The sequence below is a fragment of the Sus scrofa genome, chromosome 6 (genome assembly GCF_000003025.6).
Source record: "Sus scrofa isolate TJ Tabasco breed Duroc chromosome 6, Sscrofa11.1, whole genome shotgun sequence".
Classification (NCBI taxonomy): Eukaryota; Metazoa; Chordata; class Mammalia; order Artiodactyla; family Suidae; genus Sus; species Sus scrofa.
In genome coordinates this window covers 7,188,558-7,209,471 of record NC_010448.4, presented here as the reverse complement: position 1 = coordinate 7,209,471, position 20,914 = coordinate 7,188,558, and the positions used below count along the sequence as shown (strand labels likewise).

General features: G+C 45.4%; 1 protein-coding gene across 5 annotated transcripts; it reads right to left on the bottom strand.

The window, feature by feature from the left end:
- C6H16orf46 (chromosome 6 C16orf46 homolog) lies at nucleotides 803-20,446 on the bottom strand. Of its 5 annotated transcripts, XM_021097049.1 has the most exons (4): nucleotides 19,864-19,963; nucleotides 14,024-14,271; nucleotides 10,344-11,291; nucleotides 803-2,346 (listed from the first exon to the last, which is right to left on the bottom strand). In XM_021097049.1, exons 2-4 carry the CDS (start codon nucleotides 14,231-14,233, stop codon nucleotides 2,323-2,325), a joined length of 1,182 nt encoding a protein of 393 aa, XP_020952708.1. In that variant the 5' UTR covers nucleotides 14,234-14,271; nucleotides 19,864-19,963; the 3' UTR covers nucleotides 803-2,322. The 5 variants fall into 5 exon arrangements, with proteins under 5 accessions (XP_020952708.1, XP_020952707.1, XP_020952705.1 ...); XM_021097048.1 differs by lacking the exons at nucleotides 803-2,346; nucleotides 19,864-19,963 and adding an exon at nucleotides 20,068-20,446 and having other exon boundaries at nucleotides 9,281-11,291; XM_021097046.1 differs by lacking the exon at nucleotides 803-2,346 and having other exon boundaries at nucleotides 9,281-11,291.

Here is a 20,914-nt window from a genome sequence, read left to right as displayed (position 1 = left end):
TGAATATATGCTAACAGTTTTCCTAGTAGAAAATGAAAAGACATTCCATCACCAAAGCTTCTATTTTGATGTAAAGTTTTTATTTTGATGAAAACTTTCCACCCTAGGATTTAAGTTTGGGGAAAATTACTCGGATTCGTTTTGTTCGTCCACATGTCACCATTTTATAATGGATGTCTTTTCTCTTTGTAAGTAATGTGGTTCTGGCCTAAGAGCAAAAATGAGAGGGATAGACTGTGAGTAGTTCTTTGTTCAGTCAGTAATTTTAGGAAAGCCAAGTCAGTGTGTTTGATTCCTTTGAAAGAAAGGGAAATAAAAGCAGACAGTTTTTGTAGACCTACCCTGAAAGATGCTGAGTAAGTTTCCAGTCTGCTTTTGATTGGAAGGAAATGTATGTGTCAGTCTAGTCGTGGGCTTGAGTTGTTGTATCACTAGAGGTCAATGACAGGGTGATATTTTCATGTAATCCTTCATGGTCTCGCCTTTAGAATGTTTATCTTAGTTTTAGTCCAAACTTGTTATCTAACATTGACTCCTCTGAAGAACGCTTACTTTTACTATCTGGTAAAGCAGCGTGTCTCAAGCTTATCCTCGGAAGGCTCTTAAATAAAGAGGAGGAAGGGAGTTCCCGTCGGGGCGCAGTGATCAACGAATCCAACTAGGAACCATGAGGTTTTGGGTTCGATCCCTGGCCTTGCTCAGTGGGTTAAGCATCGGCGTTGCCGTGAGCTGTGGTGTAGGTCACAGACGTGGCTCGGATCCCGTGTTGCTGTGGCTCTGGCGTCAGCCGGCGGCTACAGCTCCAATTGGACCCCTAGCCTGGGAACCTCCATATGCCTCGGGAGTGGCCCTAGAAAAGACAAAAATAAACAAATAAAGAGGAGGAGGAATATGCAACTTTGAGGGGTTTAGAAATGGAACCTTTGAAGTCTCAAGTATTACGCAGTTTTTATTTTCTTTAGATCTCATAATATATATGTGTTCTCATCTGAAGTGTATGAAGCACCACTGATGAGATCTGACACTGGGAGAGGACACGTCAGTTCTTTGGCTTACTGCTCGCTCCCAACATCTAAAAGCCTGTTAAATGACACGAATTTTCATCTAGCTTATTCACCAAGATGTTGGTTGGTGTAAGGTTCTTATGGTCAAGAAGATAGTCCACTAAATACCACTGTTTTACAGTGTTTAAATCCAGAGTTCTCTCAGTTGTGTGAACTGTACTTATAATTATCAGATATACTTATTTACATACCAAGAGGCAGGCTGAAGAGCAAATGAAAGGGATTCTCAGATTTTTGGTGTCCTCAAGTTAACAATTTTAGGCACTGTATTTTAAAATATGCATGTTTGGGAGTTCCCGTCATGGCTCAGTGGTTAACCAATCTGACTAGGAACCACGAGGTTGCAGGTTTGATCCCTGGCCTTGCTCAGTGGGTTAAGGATCCAGCATTGCCGTGAGCTGTGGTGTAGGTTGCAGACATGGCTCGGATCTGGTGTTGCTGTGGCTCTGGCGCAGGTGGCGGCTGCAGCTCGGATTACACCCCTAGCCTAGGAACCTCCGTATGCTGCAGGAGCGGCCCTAGAAAAGGCAAAAAGACAATAAATAAATAAATAAATAAATAAATAAAATATGCCTGTTTGAAAGAAGCAAAATGCCCAACGTATGTGAATGAATTAAGAGCATTGTCTATAATGCTCAAACTGAAAGAGGACCAATATTCAGTTCTTGGAACAAACTGCAGAAAAATCTAAATTTTATAACTGCCTTGCTATTAAATAACATAATAAACACATTTGTAACTTGGTTTTAAATCCACAAAATCAGAAACAGTGAAGGTTGTCATAGGAGAAACTCATTATTAAAGCCCTTCCATTAGCTTTTGGTACTTTACCATCAAGCAGGTTAGTACTTCAGGACATACTCGGCTACAGAAGAGAAACAACAAAGTTAAAGCAAATAATACTCTTTTTTAGTTTATCAGTAAAATAGTCAAATATTTCAGAAAATGAAAAAATGTTTAAAAAAATAAATCTCCATAGCAACTGTGTTCTAGTATATATGTTACCTCAATGTGAACAAAGCCTTTTTTTTTTTTTTTTTTTTTTTTTTTGGCCGAAAGGAGTGAGCTTCTTAGCATGGTGTGTGTCAATAAGACCTTATTCCAAGCTTGGTACTTCTTACTGCCTCTACTTGCAGCTTTTAACTCTTTGTTTCTTGTGATCCACTGCTTTTTCCATGTCCTGGGTGAAATATTTGGTTTTATGATTGCATCTCAAACATGTTGCTGCTTAGGACTGAATTTGAAACTGATCCCTCTCCTACTTTATCTTCTTTTTCCTGTGCTGTAACGAGAAATTTAGTGGCTTCAGAAAATGTAGAGCTCGTGCTGCAATAAAAATTTGGCAGAAATCAATGCATCTAAATCATCACAAAAGGATATCTAATCTTAAAATTCTCCTCAAAGACTTTTCCCTGTTTAAAAAATGGGCCTTCAGGAGTTCCCGTCGTGGTGCAGTGGTTAACGAATCCGACTAGGAACCATGAGGTTGCGGGTTCGGTCCCTGCCCTTGCTCAGTGGGTTAACGATCCGGCGTTGCCGTGAGCTGTGGTGTAGGTTGCAGACACGGCTCGGATCCCGCGTTGCTGTGGCTCTGGCATAGGCCGGTGGCTACAGCTCCAATTCAACTCCTAGCCTGGGAACCTCCATATGCCGCGGAAGCGGCCCAAGAAATAGCAACAACAACAACAAAGACAAAAAGATACACACACACACACACACACACAAATGGGCCTTCAGGATTCCCTCGTGGCTCAGCAGGTTAAGGATCCGGTATTTTCACTGCTATAGCTCGGGTTGCTGCTGCGGCACAGTTCAATCCCAGACCCCAGAACTCCCACATGCTGTGGACATGGCCAAAATATTTTTTAAAATAAAATAGGAGGAGTTCCCGTCGTGGCGCAGTGGTTAACGAATCCGACTAGGAACCATGAGGTTGCGGGTTCGGTCCCTGCGCTTGCTCGGTGGGTTAACGATCCGGCGTTGCCGTGAGCTGTGGTGTAGGTTGCAGACGCGGCTCGGATCCCGCGTTGCTGTGGCTCTGGCGTAGGCTGGTGGCTACAGCTCCGATTCAACCCCTAGCCTGGGAACCTCCATATGCCGCGGGATCGGCCCAAGAAATAGCAAAAAGACAAAAATAAATAAATAAATAAATAAAATAAAATAAAATAGGAGTTAAGGATCTGGCATTGGCATGGGTCAGCATCTGCAGCTCTGACTCAACCCCTAGCCTGGGAACTTCCATATGCTGCAGATGCAGCCCTAAGAAGAAAAAAATAGAAGGAAAAGAAAATAGAAAGTGTGCCTTCAAATCTCAAGAGTTTATAGTATATATATATATATATATATATATATATATATTTTTTTTTTTTTTTTTTGGCCACACCCATGGGATGTGGAAGTTGCCAGGCCAGGAATCAAACCCAAGACATAGCAGTGACAATACCAACTCCATAACTGCTAGGCCACCAGGGAACTCCCAAACTTCTTTTATAGTATATTTGTGTGTGTTTAGGGCCACATCTGTGGCATATGGAGGTTCCAGAGCCAGAGGTCAAATCAGAGCTGGAGCTGCAGCTGCCAGCCTACACCACAGCCACAGCAATGCCACATCCTTAACCCACTGAGTGAGGTCAGGGATCAAACCTACGTCCTCATGGGTACTAGTCAGATTTGTTTACGCTGAGCCACCACAGGAACTCTTAGTATACTTTTGAGAAACCATCCAAACTTTGACACAGTATGCTTTAGGAACCGTTTATACTGTCTCAGTTCAATTTGTAGTTAATAGTTTTTGTTTAACTATATTTGAGAATCTAGTCACTTATTAATGAATTATAAGCTGGTATCAATTTTTTCTTTTTTATTTATTCATTTATTTATTTTGTCTTTTTGCCTTTTCTAGGGCCGCTCCTGTGGCACATGGGGGTTCCCAGGCCAGGGGTCTAATCGGAGCTGTAGCCACCAGCCTACACCAGAGCCACAGCAACGAGGGATCCGAGCCACGTCTGCAACCTACACCACAGCTCACGGCAACACCGGATCCTTTAACCCACTGAGCAAGGCCAGGGACCGAACTCGCAACCTCATCGTTCCTAGTCGGATTCGTTAACCACTGGGCCACGACAGGAACTCCTCAATTTTTTCTTTTTCACTTCTTTTGGTAAGATGTAGTGTATTTTAAAACCATTTAAATCCCACTTCTCTAATGAGATATGTCCCTAAAGTCTCCAGATTTCAGGTTCTTATTGGCTACATAATGGTATCTCCCTGACACTCCATTTTCCTGGAATTACATTAGAAAAGCCAGTCATAGAGTTCCCGTCATGGCTCAGTGGTGCACGAACCTGACTAGGATCCATGAGGATGCAGGTTCGATCCCGGCCTCGCTCAGTGGGTTAAGGATCCAGCATTGCCATGAGCTGTGGTGTAGGTCACAGAGGTGGCTCAGAGCCCGAGTTGCTGTGGCTGCAGCGGAGGCCAGTGGCTGCAGCTCCAATTCAACTCCTAGCTTGGGAACCTCCACATGCCTCGAGTGTGGCCTTAAAAAGCAAGAAAGAGAGGGAGGGAGGGAGGAAGGAAGAAAGGAAAAGGCCAGTCATGAGGATTTGGGTAAACAGCCTCAAAACTAAGCCTTCGCAGAGTCCTGAGCAGTATCAGGACCAGTGGGGTTTTTTTCTCAAAGTAGTTAGATTTCTACATTTCTTTGGAGCATATGCAGATTTTAAAGCAAATGAAATTGCTAACATTTCTTTTACATTTAGTGGCTTAGTGACTAGTCATAACCTTCCTATGGTGCTAGTAGTTTTCAAATTAGCAGTCCTCAGTTTTAACAGGCAAAAAATTGTTTCATTTTAAAACATACGTAGGGAAGAAAAGCTGGTAGAGAAATAAGCTATTTTTATATATACCTTTGAGGTATCAATTTTCCGGTGGTTACTGAGGAGGGTATACATGTGTTGGCTGTTTCTCAATATTCACAGCTACTTAGCAGAGTGTATGTGAAGAGAGCATTGCTTAAAAAGTAGAGCATTTTGGAGTTCCCATCGTGGCTCAGTGGTTAGCAAACCTGACTAGGATCTATGAGGATGTGGGTTCGATCCCTGGCCTTGCTCAGTGGATAAGGATCCAGTGTTGCTGTGAGCTGTGGTGTAGGTCTCAGACAAGGCTCAGATCTAGCGTTGCTACATCTGTGGTGCAGGCCAGCAGCTGTAGCTCCAACTGGACCCCTAGCCTAGGAACCTCTGTGTGCCGCAAGTGCGGCCCTAAAAAAAAAAAAAAAAAAAGGATATGAATCTGACTAGTGTCCATGAGGACGTGGGTTTGATCCCCGACCTTGCTCAGTGGGTTAAGGATCTGGCATTGCTGTGAGCCGTGGAAGTGGGTAACAGATGCAGCTCAGATCTGGTGTCGCTGTGACGGCAGCATAGGCTGGCAGGTATGGCTCCTATTAGACCCCTAGCCTGGGAGCTTCCATATGCCGTGGGGATGGCCCTAAAAAGAAAAAAAGAATTCTGAAAAATGGCATTAATGCAAATATATCAACTTAACATCTTAGAATTTTCTTGAAAACCTTGCCAAACAATAATACATATTCTCCTAAAAGAGGGATAAGAGAATGCCAACAGTTCCTGGCACTGGCTAAATGGGCCCTAATGTTACTCAGAGATTGTCTCAGAGAAGAGCAGGCCTGAAGCCTATTCCTTCTGGAGAGAAACAAGCTGTTAGAGATGCTGCAGAGGCATCAAATTCTAGATGACTAATTCTCTAAAGCACTGGCTCTCAACTGGGCCAGTCTTGCCCTTGTGGCACTTGGCAGTGTCTGAAGGCATTCTTGATTGTCACAGCTGGCGGGGGTGGCGTGAGGGTACATTGGCACCTCATTAGAAGAGGCCAGAGATGCTCCTTAACATCCTGCTGTGCACAGAAGAGCCCGCCACAAAGAATTACCCAGCTCCTGATGCCAAGAATGCCAAGGCTGGAAAGTCCTACCCTAGGGATAAGGCCAGTTGGCGGGGTAGAATTTTAAGCATAGCTATAGGTACAATATCAACTGAACCACTGGAACCTTTAAGAAGTAGGTGTATTGTTTAGAAAATACATGTTAGTACGGAGTTCCCATCATGGCTCAGGGATTAGCAAACCCGACTAGCATCCATGAGGATGTGGGTTCCATTCCTGGCCTCGCTCGGTGGGTTAAGGATCCGGCCTTGCCATGAGCTGTGGTGTAGGTCACAGCCAAGGCTCAGATCCCACGTGGCTGGGGCTGTGGTGTAGGCTGGTGGCTACAGCTCCAACTGGACCCCTAGCCTGGGAACCTCCATATGCCAAGGGTGTGGCCCTAAGAAAAGAAAAGAAAAAAAAAGGGTTTGTGTTAGTAGAGAAAGTCGAGCTCTCACAGTCATAGTCTTATGTTAAAAAAATTTTTTTTATCTCTAGGATTTTCACTATAAGCAACTTTTGAAATGTACCAAGTGAAATTCACTTAGATTTTCTTTTTTTATTTCACACCACAGAAGCCAGCATCCAGAGCAAATGTGATCACACATCTGTGACAGAAATAACTGTTGACCATTTTGAGTCTCTAGTAATGTTTACAGACAAGTTAATGGAAGTAAAATGACAGAATTAGGAAGGACCCTAGGTATTAATCCCCTCGTTTTGTAGGGCAGAGACAATGGTGCCCAGTAGCAAAAGTAGAATTTATTAAAAAAAAAAAAAAAAGTCTAGTTCTCAGCTTCTGGGGTAAGGACAATAGTGCTAGTTTTCCTTACTGCACTGGATACTGGAGTATCTTCAGACTGTTCAGGAAGAGAGACAATAGCTTTGATCTGGGAGACGAAACTTGAAAAGTAAAATTTTCACTGAAACACCTCAGGATGACACAAAATCAGTATGAAAGGAATGGCACTGACCTGCAGAACCATGGTGTTTACACTGGTTCGGTGGAAATACAAGCAAAACAGGGTGAGGAAGAGGGCCCGTGAATGAAGATGGTGCCAAGCAGGGACCCTGGGTCGACAAGTTAGGAAGCTAAGTTTTGAGGATGTTTAAGTAAGTAAAGACCCATCAAATTCCAAATGACAATGGGCCATGCTCATAGGATTTCTCAACTATTTTGAACAGCCAGGCATTCATTAAAGGGAAACGATCCAGCTGTTTGCATTTGACCTGATCAAGGTATTCAGGCAAGCCAGCAATCTCTGGTGGTATTTTACATGCATCACCTCCTCATCTTCACCACATCCCGTGTCTGTAATTGTTCCCATCCGGCAGGAAGGAAGGAGGGTCTGAAGCCCTCCTCCCTGCCTTATGTCAGACTTTCCCCCCAGCGCTCCAGCTATCCCTGGCCTTGGGGGTACACTGGAGCCCTCAGATGCCCAAGCTGCAGACCTGGCCTGACTGAATACAAGCTCTTTGTTGGCTGGATTCTCCTTGGGTCACAGGAGAAAATGATCCCTGACCCTCACACATTTGCTTGGGATTAAAAGACATAAGACCCAGGAGAGGGTCTGAACTCTTAGAAAGAGCAGTGCCTTGCAAATACAAGTGGGATTATTGTATCATGTCACAGCTACACAGGACAGAGTTTAGCCTGGGCATCAAGAGTACAGCATTGAATGTCTCCTGGCTCTGCTGTCACAATGAGGCTGGCAGACAGAGGGAGAATGTTCCCGTGGTACCAGGAACCACCCCCATCTGCCCTTTTGCCCATCTTGCTTTTTAGTAGCCCCTAAACTGCAGTACCCAGATTGCATTGGTCCCAAGTCCAGACACCCCCAAAAGTCCCAGCTATGAGGACTCCCAATTGTGCAGCTCAGCCTGCCTGGCCAGCTGGAGGAGCCCACAGAGAGAGACTGGGGGCCCTGCACATAGGGACAGGGAGAGATTGAAAGCAAATTTGACTCTGGGTTCAAGTCATTTTACAGCATGGTCTTATATGTACAGGTAAATTTCACAATGGGGGCAAAGTCCAGAATAAAAAGAATAAAGCTAAAAATTAGGGGAAGTCTCCCTAAGTAGCCAAAGCCCTACAAACTTGTCTGAACGCAACCAAGTCTTTTTTTTTTTTTTTTTTTCTTTTCCTTTTTAGGGCCACACCTGTGACATGGAAGTTCCCAGAGTAGGGGTCCATTATTTGGAGCTGTTGCTGCTGTCCTACACCACAACCACAGCAACGGAGGATCCAAGCCGTGTCTACAAACTACACCACAGCTCACAGCAATGCTGGATCCTTCACCCACTGAGTAAGGCCAGGGATCAAACCGGCATCCTCATGGATGCTAGTTGGATTTGTTATCACTGAGCCACGATGGGAACTCCCACAATTTCTGATTCATGGTCATGGTCTTTACACTAAAGGAAAGGCACTTTCTTAGACGTGCTAGAGCTAATCAATAGAAATTTGATCGACTTTCAAATAGGGTCTTTACGGCCAAAATAAAATGAAGAAAAGATACTGACAAGCTCTATTACCATAACCTTGTCTCAAAGCAACCACAGCAAGAAGAAGCCCCACATGAAAGGAGGGACCCCCTCCAGCCAGGGAGGGACCAGCCTTGAGTCCCATGGGAGCTGTTCTCCTGGGCCTGAGCCCCAACTCCCACTCCTGTCAAGTCCGTGGGGCTTCCTTAACTGCTGAGCCACGACGGGAACTCCATCCCTCCCAAACACTTTGACTGTTTTACATAGTGAGCTTATTCATTATTCTGCTGCTTATAAAGAGGGACTTAGGTGGACAGGCTGCCAGAGCTGGAGGGTCCTCGGAACGAGTCCACACTCCCCCTCCCCTGTCCATACCACTGTCCATACACAGCGGGAAATCGGGGACTCTTCTTGGGGGAGTGAATCCGGGTGATTTCTTCATTCAGAGAAGAAAGGGCAATGGAACCTGAAAAAGGCTTCTTGCCTGTAAAGTGTCCAGATTCCACAGGCAAAATCTATCTTTTAATGACTGTGGTACTATAATCATTCCTGCACTTCTCGTGTTTTATAAAGACAAATCAACAAAACAAAACCAAAATACCTAAATGTAAGCAGACACTATAAAGACCAGTTATGGAAAGGGGAAGTTTACAGGTACAGTCATGTATTGTCTGCCCATGTTTAAGACATGGAACATCTAGAGTTCAAGTACAACCTACCTTAAGCAAATGCAAACTATGTAATTACAGAGCGGCTAAATGGTTATTCATATCACAAAATACTTTTTTAGAGCATTTCTCTGCATAGCATTGTCACTTCATATTTAATATACAGCTCATACAAACGTTTAATTTATATACCACTTCAGGAAATCTGCACTGGGACAAAATGAGGGGGAGGAAAGATAGGAGAAGGAAGAAAAGTTACAGCCCCAATGCATAACTGTCTTGGGTTGTAGGGTCCCCAAATACTCGATGGAAGGTAAGATTGCAGGAAGCATGTGGGCTGACAATAATCACAGTGACACTTTTTTTTAAAAAGTGGTTCTTTGCAACCTCACTCGCAAGATGGATTTTGTACAACTGTAGCCAAAACTTCCCAGACACAGAGACTAGCATGAAACTGTATGTATATGAAATCTGGACACAGAGGATACAGTGGATATGGTCCATCCACGGATATATGTCAGCTTGGACACACAGAGCCCAGTGGATATAGTTCTTCCATGAATGTAATATAAGGATGTGTCTCCTTGGACACAAGGATATTCATTTGGACACAGGCTGAAACTTTCTATTATAACATTGTTTCTATTAAAGCAGATCTGTGTTGCAAGAGAAAATAAGGCAACAGAAGACATCTGCTAGGAAACAGTTTGGTCTAAACAAGCCTAGCACCCTTGGTTGAAGGAGCAGAAAGAGCCCCTGACAGTTGGCTCAGGACTGACACGGGGGCATCACTGAGGGCAGCCCTTCAGATTCCCCACCATCCACTTGTCTTTCAGTAGCCAGATGAGCCAGGCAGAAGCTGAGACTGGCATGACCAGTTTGCATTTTGCAAGTGGCTAGGCCACAGAAGCGGCTAACACATAAATATGGGGGCTTTGAGAGTAAATCAAAACCCATACCATGAGATTCAATTTCCCCTGGTTCTACTACAAAAAGGACAAAGAGAGAGATGGAAGAGTGTGCAGGAAAACGAGGAAGAGGAGGAAGATGACCAGGAGAAAGAGCAAGGGGCGGGGAGAGGAAGGAAGAGAGGGTGAATGACTTTCAGACAGTGCGTATTCCCAGGGAGTTATATTGTGGGAACTCAGAGGAGTCTGTGAGTGTTAAGGGGAATAACAACTCTGCTCACTGTGAGGGACGGCAGGAGGGGCCTTGAGAACACTTTGGTCTCCAACGTCTGGGGTCTGTTTTCCTGCTTGGCCTCTGTGAGAACACACTTTGGGGTTTCCACGGGAGGTCTCGGCTCTCTGGGTCTGAGCTTGGCTTTGTGGCTCCGTGCTCCTTGTTTCTGCAAAAACTGCAAGGTGGCGAGATAGCGAATGCTGCTGGGGTAGGGGGGCCACGCCAGGTTCTTCTCAGGCAGGAGGGACCAGGGCAGGCGGCAGGGCTGGGGGGCAGCCAGCAGGGATGTCCGAGCCACCGGGGTGGGAAGAGGCTGTGTTTCCTTGACCTTGCGAGGCTTGGCCAGCTCAATGGGTCTCATTTCACCTGTCCCATCAACTGCTTTCAATCCATATGCACAAGCCACGCACTCATCCTTTTCCATACTCAGCACCTTCTCGTCCGGCTCCAAGTTCTTACTCTTCTTACCCAGAACATCCAAGCCATTTGGGGGTGAGGCCTTCAGGGGAGGCAGAACTAAAAGGGCTTTGGAGGTCAAGGAGTTTGAGAGGGAGGGACCACCAGGGCTTCTGGGACCCTTGCCCCTAACAGTCTCAGGTGTAGTCCAGTCTTCTAGGCACCAAATAAACTCCTTTATTTGAAGGCTTTTTTTCTCTCCCTGACTGTAGGTGGGAAAGCAGATCTTGTTCACTTCCCTGGAGGCAGTGGTGGGGCCTTGGGGGAGGCCTGGAGTCTGGGAGAGGCTGAGCCCCTCCTTCTCTGGGCCTGCCTCAACCAGAGCTGATGCCCCGGACTCCAACTTCCCTGCCTCCAACTGAAGCCGGGCCTCCAGGCTGCCCTGGGAGAGATTGACACAGAGCAAGCAGCTGCTGGCACTTTCTCCCGCTCTCGCCTTTTTAAGCTTCTTCCTGGGCCAGATGCACGCAGTTGGAGAAGTCCTTCTCCAGCCTTGGACCTGCAAATAAAGCAGCGTGTTACGTTCAATCTTAGCCCAGCTGCCCAGCCATATGGGCTGTCCTATTTGAATCAATATTTTTCTTAAAATTGACGTAATTTTTTGTTTGTTTCAACTCTTCATACCTAGTTTTGCCTCATACTAAGCCACAGTATTTGTAACAGTATTTTTTTTTTTTCCTTTTTAGGGCTGCACCCATGGCATGTAGAAGTTCCCAGCCGAGGGGTCGAATCAGAGCTGCAGCTGCCGGCCTATGCCACAACCACAGCCACAGCACCGTGGGATACGAGCCACGTCTGTGACCTACACCCCAGCTCATGGCAATGCTGGATCCTTAACCCTTTGAGTGAGGCCAGGGATCAAATCTGCAACCTCATGGATACTAGTCAGATTCGTTACCTCTGAGCCACAACGGAAAAAAGCACAGTGAAGTCTCAATTCTTGGGTGGCTGCCAGGCCGCTGACCAGCGCTGCACACTGGGTCGGCCTGAGAACATCTTCCGGGAACCCCTCCCTTCACATGCTCCAGAGTCTACACTGCATCTTCAAGAGGACCACGCTGCTTGCCCCAGGCTTCTCTGCTCTGGACCCTGGCTCCCCAGGTGGTTTTCCAGCCTTTGCAGAAAAGCCAGGGTCCGGGCCTGCTAGCTAACAGGCCCTCAGGCTACCTGGCTTCTCTACAGATGGTAGCTTTGGCTCGGATCCTACACTGCTGTGGCTGTGGCATACGCCAGCAGCTGCAGCTCCAATTTGACCTGTAGCCTGGGAACTTCCATATGCCACAAGTGTGGCCCTAAAAAGTAAATAATAATAATAATATCCAGGTTCCTGAGGCCCACCCCAACTTACTAAGCCAGCACTCAGGAGAGGGGCTTGAGAAGGTAGATTTTAAAAACTACCACATGTAAGCCTAGTTCAAAAGGTCTGCTTCTCCAGGGTGTTCAGATGGCTTGGCAGGGGATCCAAGTCCCAAGGCAGGGGTGAGTGACACCTTGTCTTTTTGGTCCTTATAGGTCAGGTGTCACAGGTAGGCTAGGAGTTGCCAAAAAGGTGTGGATGTCCACCAGGACTTGGAGCCAAGCTGCAGTGTAAGGTGACTGTGCTGTGTCTACAGTGTAAGTCCTAGAAGACATGGTGCTTGCAACTGTCGTGTGGACTTCGGTGAGTCACTCTGTCTTATTTGGCCTCAGTTTCCATATTGCTAAAGTAAGCCAATTAGATCAAGGTTCCTCAACCTCAGCACTACCATTTGGGGCTTTTTTTTTTTTTTTTTCTGTCTTTTGTCTTTTTAGGGCTGCATCCTCGGCATATGGAGGTTCCCAGGCTAGGGGTCTAATCAGAGCTGTTGCCACCCGCCTACGCCAGAGCCACAGCAACGCCAGATCCGAGCCACATCTTCGACCTACACCACAGCTCACAGCAACGCTGGATCCTTAACCCACTGAGAGAGACCAGGGATCGAACCCACAACCTCATGGTTCCTAGTTGGATTCATTTCCACTGCACCAGGATGGGAACTCCCATTTGGGGCTTTTTATGGGTTGCATGGTTGTGTACCTTCCCACTCCCCTCCTCCCACAAGTTTCTTTCATATATATATTTTTTTAATTTATTTTCATTATAGCTGGTTTATAGTGTTCTGTCAATTTTCTCCTGCACAGCATGGAACATACATGTATAGATCCTTTGTTTCTCACATTATCATGCTCCATCATAAGTGACTAAATAGAGTTCCCAGTGGTTTCACAAATTTCTATGTTGAAACTCTAATCTCTGGTGCAACGGTATTTAGAGGTGGGTGTTTGGGAGGTATTGGGGTGAGATGAAGTTAAGGGGGTGGGGCCCTCATGATGGGATTAGTGCCCTTATAAGGAGAGGAATAACAGAGCTCTCTCTGCTCACATGCACCAAAGAAGGCCATGTGAGGCTGTAACCAAGAAGAGGGCCCTCACCAAGAACCCCAACATGCTGGCACCCTGTCAGAAATGGATGTCTGTTGCTTAAGCTACTCAGCCTACGGTACTCTGTTACAGCAGCCCGAAAAAGACAGGGCCAGATCATTGCCCATGGTGGGAGCCAGTCTGGGCACTGCAGTTTGTAGAGTAGCGCCTGTGGCCTCTACCCAGTACAGCCAGGAGCATCTGCTCCCCTCACCCCCAGGTGTGACCTTGCCAAGTGAGAATCACTGGATTAGACCAGAGTTCCTTAAATTTAGAAGTGTATTTATAAATTTGGAACTCTTATTTCTAGAATTGAATCTGAGAATAGTTTAAGAATAAACCCACAGGGTTCTCAGTAGAACCACCAGGACAGAAATCTCAGGTCTCTTTGGGAGTGAAGTAGCTTGGGTTAAATTCTAGAGTCCAGAAGACCTAGGTTCAAGTCCTGCCTTGACCACTGCCTGAGTGCTCTTTGAGACATTTCACCTTTTGGGTGCTCTGGTATCCTTATCCAAAAAAGGATAATAACTGTCTCACAAAACTACTGAGAGGGTAAATGACTTGATGTGCTTTAAGTATTTGTACTTGATGTGCTTGCCCCTACTGTGTGGCTATAAATACTCTCTGAAAGCTACTGCTATTATCATCATTAACTCTGTGCCAACAGTTTCTATATTTCATCATTTACACATTTTTTGGCAACAGCAACTATTTTTGAAACTAGTAGGAAAAAAAAAAAAAGGCCGTATAAAACAATGACATGCAAGGGAGCTAACTCGAGAAAATACTCACTGCTTCTTCCCATCCAGTTCCGATGACAAACTCTTTGGTTTTTTCATCTTGTTCAAGCGTAATGTCACTGACATTGAGAAGACAACAAACATGATTCTCGTCACTTCTTTCATCTGGACAAGTATAGACTAATTCAGTTTCTTCTGTTCTTTGAATTTCATTATTTTCACCATTTTCCAATTCAGTCTCATTTTTCTGACCAAGATCCATTACTATGATAGTTGACTAAAGTCTTTAACATCTTCTTCCTGTAGTTTGAAATGCAAATGGAACTTAGCCTTTAATACTAATGTATGGGAGTTCCCGTCGTGGCGCAGTGGTTAACGAATCCAACTAGGAACCATGAAGTTGCGGGTTCGGTCCCTGCCCTTGCTCAGTGGGTTAAGGATCTGGCGTTGCCGTGAGCTGTGGTGTAGGTCACAGACGTGGCTCAGATCCTGAGTTGCTGTGTCTGTGGTATAGGTTGGCAGCTACAGCTCTGATTAGACCCCTAGCCTGGGAACCTCCATATGCCGCAGGAGCAGCCCTAGAAAAGGCAAAAAGACAAAAAAAAAAAAAAAAAAAAAAGTATGTATGTATGTATGTATTGGTTTTTAGGGCCACACCCGCAGTATATGGAAGTTCCCAGGCGAGGGGCCTAATCAGAGCTGCAGCTGCCAGCCTACACCACAGCCACAGAGCCAGGTGAGAACTGAGCCGTCTCTGTGACCTACACCACAGCTCATGGCATCACCGGAACCTTAACCCCCTGAGCAGGGCCAGGGATTGAACCTGCATCCCCATGGATACCAGTCGGGTTTGTTACTGCTGAACCACAATGGGAGTTCCAGAATTATCTTAATTTTAAGCTCTCCTCTTGTAAACGCACCTTCAGAATTGATTGCCCCTTCTTGTCCTCCAGCTCATGAAAGAGATGACAAAAAGAAATATGCAATAAGCAATCAAAGATCAGCTAAAAGAGTGGCTATATGATTTCTTACAAATTACTGGCTATTTTCCTTTTATGTTGGAATGGAGAAAACTGCATTGATATAATACTCATATGTGGGAATTCCCATTGTGGCTCAACAGAAATGAATCAGACTAATATCCACGAGGACTTGGGTTTGATCCCTGGCCTTGCTCAGTGGGTTAAGGATCCACCGTTGCCGTGAGCTGTGGTGTAAGTTGCAGCCGCAGCTCAGATCCCACATTGTTGTGGCTGTGGTGTAGGCTGGTGGCTACAGTTCCAATCCGACCCCTAACCTGGGAACCACCTTATGCCAAAGGTGTGGCCCTAAAAAGACCAATAATAATAATAATACTCATATTTGCTCGTGGTAAAATTATGCCGTTTACATATTTGAAGTAAGTCAGAACTCACAACCTGATTTGGTTTAAGAAATACAGATATAAGCATACATCAAAGTCCATATGTTTTCCAAGAAAATCACATCAAGGAAACACAAAGATCACAGTGAAAATGCTCCCATGGGAAAATACATTTGCAGATGCAACTAGAAAATTGGATTTGGAGTATAAAGCAGGAAAGCACACAGATGTATGCCAGAAGGCATTAAATTCTATGACATATGTTATTGAAGTGACTAGAACCAAAATGTACAAAGAAGAACATTTTGGTCCAAGCCCTCAAAGTACTTGTTTGGGTAAACAAGGATAAACCCAAAGGAAAATGATCCAAGGAACTTAAGACGTTTGGAAAAGAAATAAAGATGAATGAGAGTCTAAATAACAGAGCCTATTCACCATCCAGCCAGTGTCTCTTCTAGGAGGATTTTTCTTAAGTAAACCGAAATGGAAAGGACATAATCAGCAAAAACAAAAACAAAACCCTGCAAGATAGTTTATTATTTTACCAATTAAACATAAGCCATTATGATTTGCTTCAAAATAATTCTGGAAGGGGGAGTTCCCACTGTGGAGCAGCAGAAACGAATCTGGCTAGAAACCATGAGGTGGCGGGTTCGATCCCTGGCCTCGCTCAGTGCGTTAAGGATCCAGGGTTGCTGTGGGCTCTGATCTGGCGTTGCTGTGCTGTGGTGTAGGCTGGCATCTACAGCTCTGATTAGACCCCTAGCCTGGGAACCTCCATATGCCGTGGGTATGGCCCTAAAAAGACAAAAGACAAAAGACAAAAAAAAAAAAAAAAAAAAAAAACATAAACAAACAATTCTGGAAGGGAGTGGTAGGTGCCTGGGTTAAAGAGAATGAGGAAAACAAAAGCACCACAAATTGTGTTTGTTGCAGAAAGGCATGAGGACATGGAGGTAAACTGTACTACTCTCTCTACTTTTGCGTCAGTGTGAAATTTTCTATAATTTTTTTTTTTTTAAATCAGTGAATAAGGGAGTTCCTGTAGTGGCTAAGTGGTTAACAAATCTGACTAGCATCCATGGGGATGCAGGTTGGCTCCCTGGCCTTATTCAGTGGGTTAAGGATCCTGTGTTGCTATGGCTGTGGTGTAGGCCAGAAGCTACAGCTCCAATTCTACCCCAGCCTGGGAACCTCCATTTGCCACAGGTGCAGCCCCAAAAAGCAAAAATAAATAAATAAAATTTAAAAATAAATGAATAAATAAAAGAAACAATGGTTCCAACTCAGAGATACTGGGAAAATTAATGTCAGTATATATTTATAACTGGTACCTATATTGAACTTGATGGAGAATAACTTACATTTACTGATTTATTAATATAATTTAAAAAAATTTTTTAGGGCTGCACCTCATGGCATATGGAGGTTCCCAGGCTAGGGGTTGAACCAGAGCTACAGCTGCTGGCCTATATCACAGCCACACTAATGCCAGATCCAAGCTGCATCTTCAACCTACACCTCAGCTCACGGCAACACCAGATCCTCAGTCCACTGAGCGAGGCCAGGGATCGAACCCGCAACCTCATGGATCCTAGTTGGATCCATTTCCACTGCACCACAATGGGAACTCCTTATTAGTATAATTTTATACATGAGAAAACATATAGGAAGGTTGGGAAAATTTCCAAGGTCACTGTGAGAAAGTTCTCCCCAAAGAGCCACTGTTTTTCCCTGCATTGCGGCCTCCCTTGCTGTTGAGGCACAGCCTTGTGACCAGTGGAGCCAGCAAAACAGGTGCAACTGATTATATCACTTCCTGGATGACGCCCTTACGAGGTAATGTGCCCCTTCAGCTCCCTTCTCTTCCCGCTAAGACTCTGGAAGTCACGCGTTGAGTTGGAAGCACCACAAAACGAAGGACGCCTGGATCCTGAGTCACAGCTTTGAGGAGAACCCCCACAAGAGTCTGAAGCCCTCTTTAGACTGTGCACGAATGATAACACACTGTGGAGATTTTAGGGTCTGTTTGCTGCTGTCGTGGAGCCTGTCCTCTGCTGATGAACACAGTCCCTGAGACTGTTAGTGTCAGAGCTGAGACTGCAAGGCCAGAACCTTCTGCTTCTAGAGCAGATTCACTTAACTATTATACCTGAAGCAAAAGAAGAAACCAGCTATAACATAGTTTTATATTTTATGATTTTTATTTTTTCCGTTATAGTTGATTTACAGTGTTCTGTTAATTTCTACTGTACAGCAAAGGGACCCAGTCATGCATATATATACCTATCTTTTTCTCCCATTATCCGCCATCATGTTCCATTACAAGTGGCTAGATAGAGTTCCCTGTGCTATACAGCAGGATCTCTTTGCTTACCTATAACATAGCTTTTAAAATAACTTGATGAGGAGTTACATATTAAAAGGACTAGAGTGCTATTTAATCCTGTAAATTGTTATTGTTGTACATAAAGCTGCATAATGATAGAGAGGGAAGGTAGAAAAATTAATTTGCAATTTTTCTGTGAAATACTACCAAAAAAAAGAGAGCACGTTTTAACTCTATAGGAAGGAACAAATAACCATAGGTATTCTGTACAAAACCAGGTGGGTACATACCATAAAGTCAGAGTAAAAGATGAATATTACGGGTTGAAAGTATCAGAATACTGGCTCCATGTCTTTGCAAGACCAAGAGTGTACTTAATTCAAAGATAAAACTCCGATTAGGGTGAGAATTTTTTTTTTTTGTTCTTTTGTTTCTGGGGTGAGGATGAATTGTGCACAAGTTTATGTTCATGGAGAGAAAATAGGTTAAAAAATACCTGTTGAAATAGCTTTTCTACAATGTTCTTGAACGAAAGTGCGGTAAACTGAATTCTGCAAGTCCTCCCTCTACAAGATTTCCCATCCTCATCTCTGGGACTATGAATACAATGAGCCGTAACATCTTCGAATAACTTATATTACCTGGCAAAAGGGACTTTATAGATGTAATTATGGTTTCTAATCAACTGACCCAAAGATAGGGAAGTTATTTTGGTTTATCTGGGTAGGCCTAATCTAGTGACATGAGCCCTTTAAAAGCTGGGTGTTTTCTCTGGGTGGCACCAGGAGCAGTAGCAGCAAAAGACAGAGATTCAAAGCATGAGAGAAATTGGAGGCATGTTACTGGCTTTGAAGAATGCCAACACATTTTTATCTTTTTGCTACCATCTTTGCCAAATATTTGCTATCACTAATCTATACAGACAGACTACACATGCCTTACTCTTGATCCCTACACCTGGTTGACACATTCTTTTTTTTTTTTAATTTTTAATTTTTTAAAGTATAGTTGACTTACAATGTTGTACCAGTTTCTCTGGTTGACATATTCTTAATTAAATTTTTTTCTTGGCCACTCTTGTGGCATGTGTAAGTTCCTGGGCCAGGGATATGACCCACACCATAGCAACCAAACCGCTGCAGAGGCGCCAGATCCTTAACCCGTTGTGCCATAAGAGAACTCCCTTAATCAGTAAATGATGAGAGGGGATAGGCTAGAAAATGTGAAAAGTGCAGAGTGTGTAAGACAAAAGCGAGTTGTTTCTGTCAAAGGCAGGCAGCATTCCCTCAAAACTCCTTACCACTCCCGGGCTCTACAGCAAGCTCCTACACCCAATTTAGGTTTAAAAGGATCTTGAATCTATGTCAGAATATCAGCCAGGGAAACACGCAGCCTCATTTAAAATTATAAATGGATATTCCTGTGGATCCTTATCAATATGTGTTGAATGAAAAAAATCAAAGAATACAAACACTGTTAGCACTGACGGAAGTTAAGTTTCTTACTAAAGACTTAAGCTTCAAGCATATGAACTGGTTAAATAGGTCTTGAAGATTGTCCTGGGCAGGCTGATCACTGTTTCCAAAGGAAAATAGCTGTTCCTAGTTTCGACGGAAAATGATACCGGGATTCCAATCTAATTCAGTCTGAGACCACAACTTGGCGGGCAACTGAAACTCTGCCTTAAAGCTGAGCATATGCACCACCCAATTGGAACAATTTGTTTGCATTTTCAAGAGTGTAAATTTTATCTCCCCATATTAATTATCTTTACGCTTCTTATATGCCCACAGAGCACAGCAGCTTTGATTATTCATAGAATGATTTCTAGGAGCGCGGTTTCTACACCCATTCCTCCCTATGGAGTAGAGCATTTCTACTCCAATCTCAGTTTTCGACTCTTTTTTTTTCCACTCACATTTATTACTCATTACTCACTAGGTGCCTGTTATATGCGTAACATTGGCAGTAAAATGGTAAATAAAGCAAGGCCTGGCCTCCCAGCTCTCACACAGCAAACAATGTACAAGAAAATTTAAGCCGTCAAACACACACCACACCTGTCGCTCCTAAAGCCCAAGCACTTCACAGACGGCTCCACTTCCCTTTAGTAGCCCCACCCCCTCCCCGCAGGCTCCTCCCCTTCCACGATCTTTCTTTTTTCTCATTTAGCTCCTCCCCTTTTTCCCCCGGGCCCTACCTCACCGAAAAAGACGTCTTCCCGTATTTCAACAGCTGTGCCCTCCTGCAAAGCGGCCCTACTTGCTCCACCAAGCCCCCTTCCTCCATTGGCTCCTCCCTCCCAGGGCTCCGCCCTGTCAACGGCTCCTCCCACTGCCCCACCCATGCCGCGCCCTCCTCCTCAAACCCTGCCTACTCTTAGTTCAGCCCAGGCCCGCGCTACCTCTCCCTTTTGCCTCCTCGCCTGAGAGGGCGGCTTCCTTCCGAACTGGGCAGGACGTCTCGCTCTGCCGCCCCGTGGAGAGGTCAGGGGCCTTGCCCGGAGGCGGGGAAGCGGCCGCGGCCGCTCACACCCTCCAGTGGAGCCAGCTGGGTGGAAGGCCCCCGGGCAGCTTAGTCCCCGCCGGCGGGCGACCAAGACAGTTGCCCTGGGTTACGGACGCGCTGGGGGCGGGGTGGTGGGCGGGTCCGCGGCGGAAGTGACGTACACCCGCCTCGCGCTACCAAGCTGAGCGCAGTAGGCGACGCTCACTGACCGCGGCGGTCTCGTGCTCCCAGCAGGCTGCGCGGCTGCGAACTTTCCACCAGCGCGTGAGGAGCGGCGGGCGCTTCGCGAGGTACCAGTGTAGCCCTAAGCGCCGTTCAGGAAAAGCGACCGAGGGACTGGGTGCCCGTCGGCCCTTGGAGTTAGAAAGCGAAGGCTTTGGGACCAGCTTCCTCTCAGAGATCTAGGACCTCTCTCCCCGCGCAGCGCTCCCCTTGGCGCGGGTTGGGTCTCGGGGGCGTGGCTAGCAGCTTTCCTGGTTTTTACCCGCTAGGTGCCTGACGACCAAAACCGTCCCCAGACTTTGCCAGCTGTCCCCGAGTCGCCCCGCCTCCGTAGGGACTGTGGCAGGGTAGTGCAAGTCAGAAACTTCACAGTGGGAATTTATGCCGCTCACTTGGCTGGGCGGGACTGGTTCGAATCCGCTGTCGTGTGGCCTGTGAGGGGGACCATTGGCATCTTTTATACAAATGTGGAAAAGTAGCTCCACGTCGTTAAAGCGCTGGTTGAAGACAATGAAAAGCCA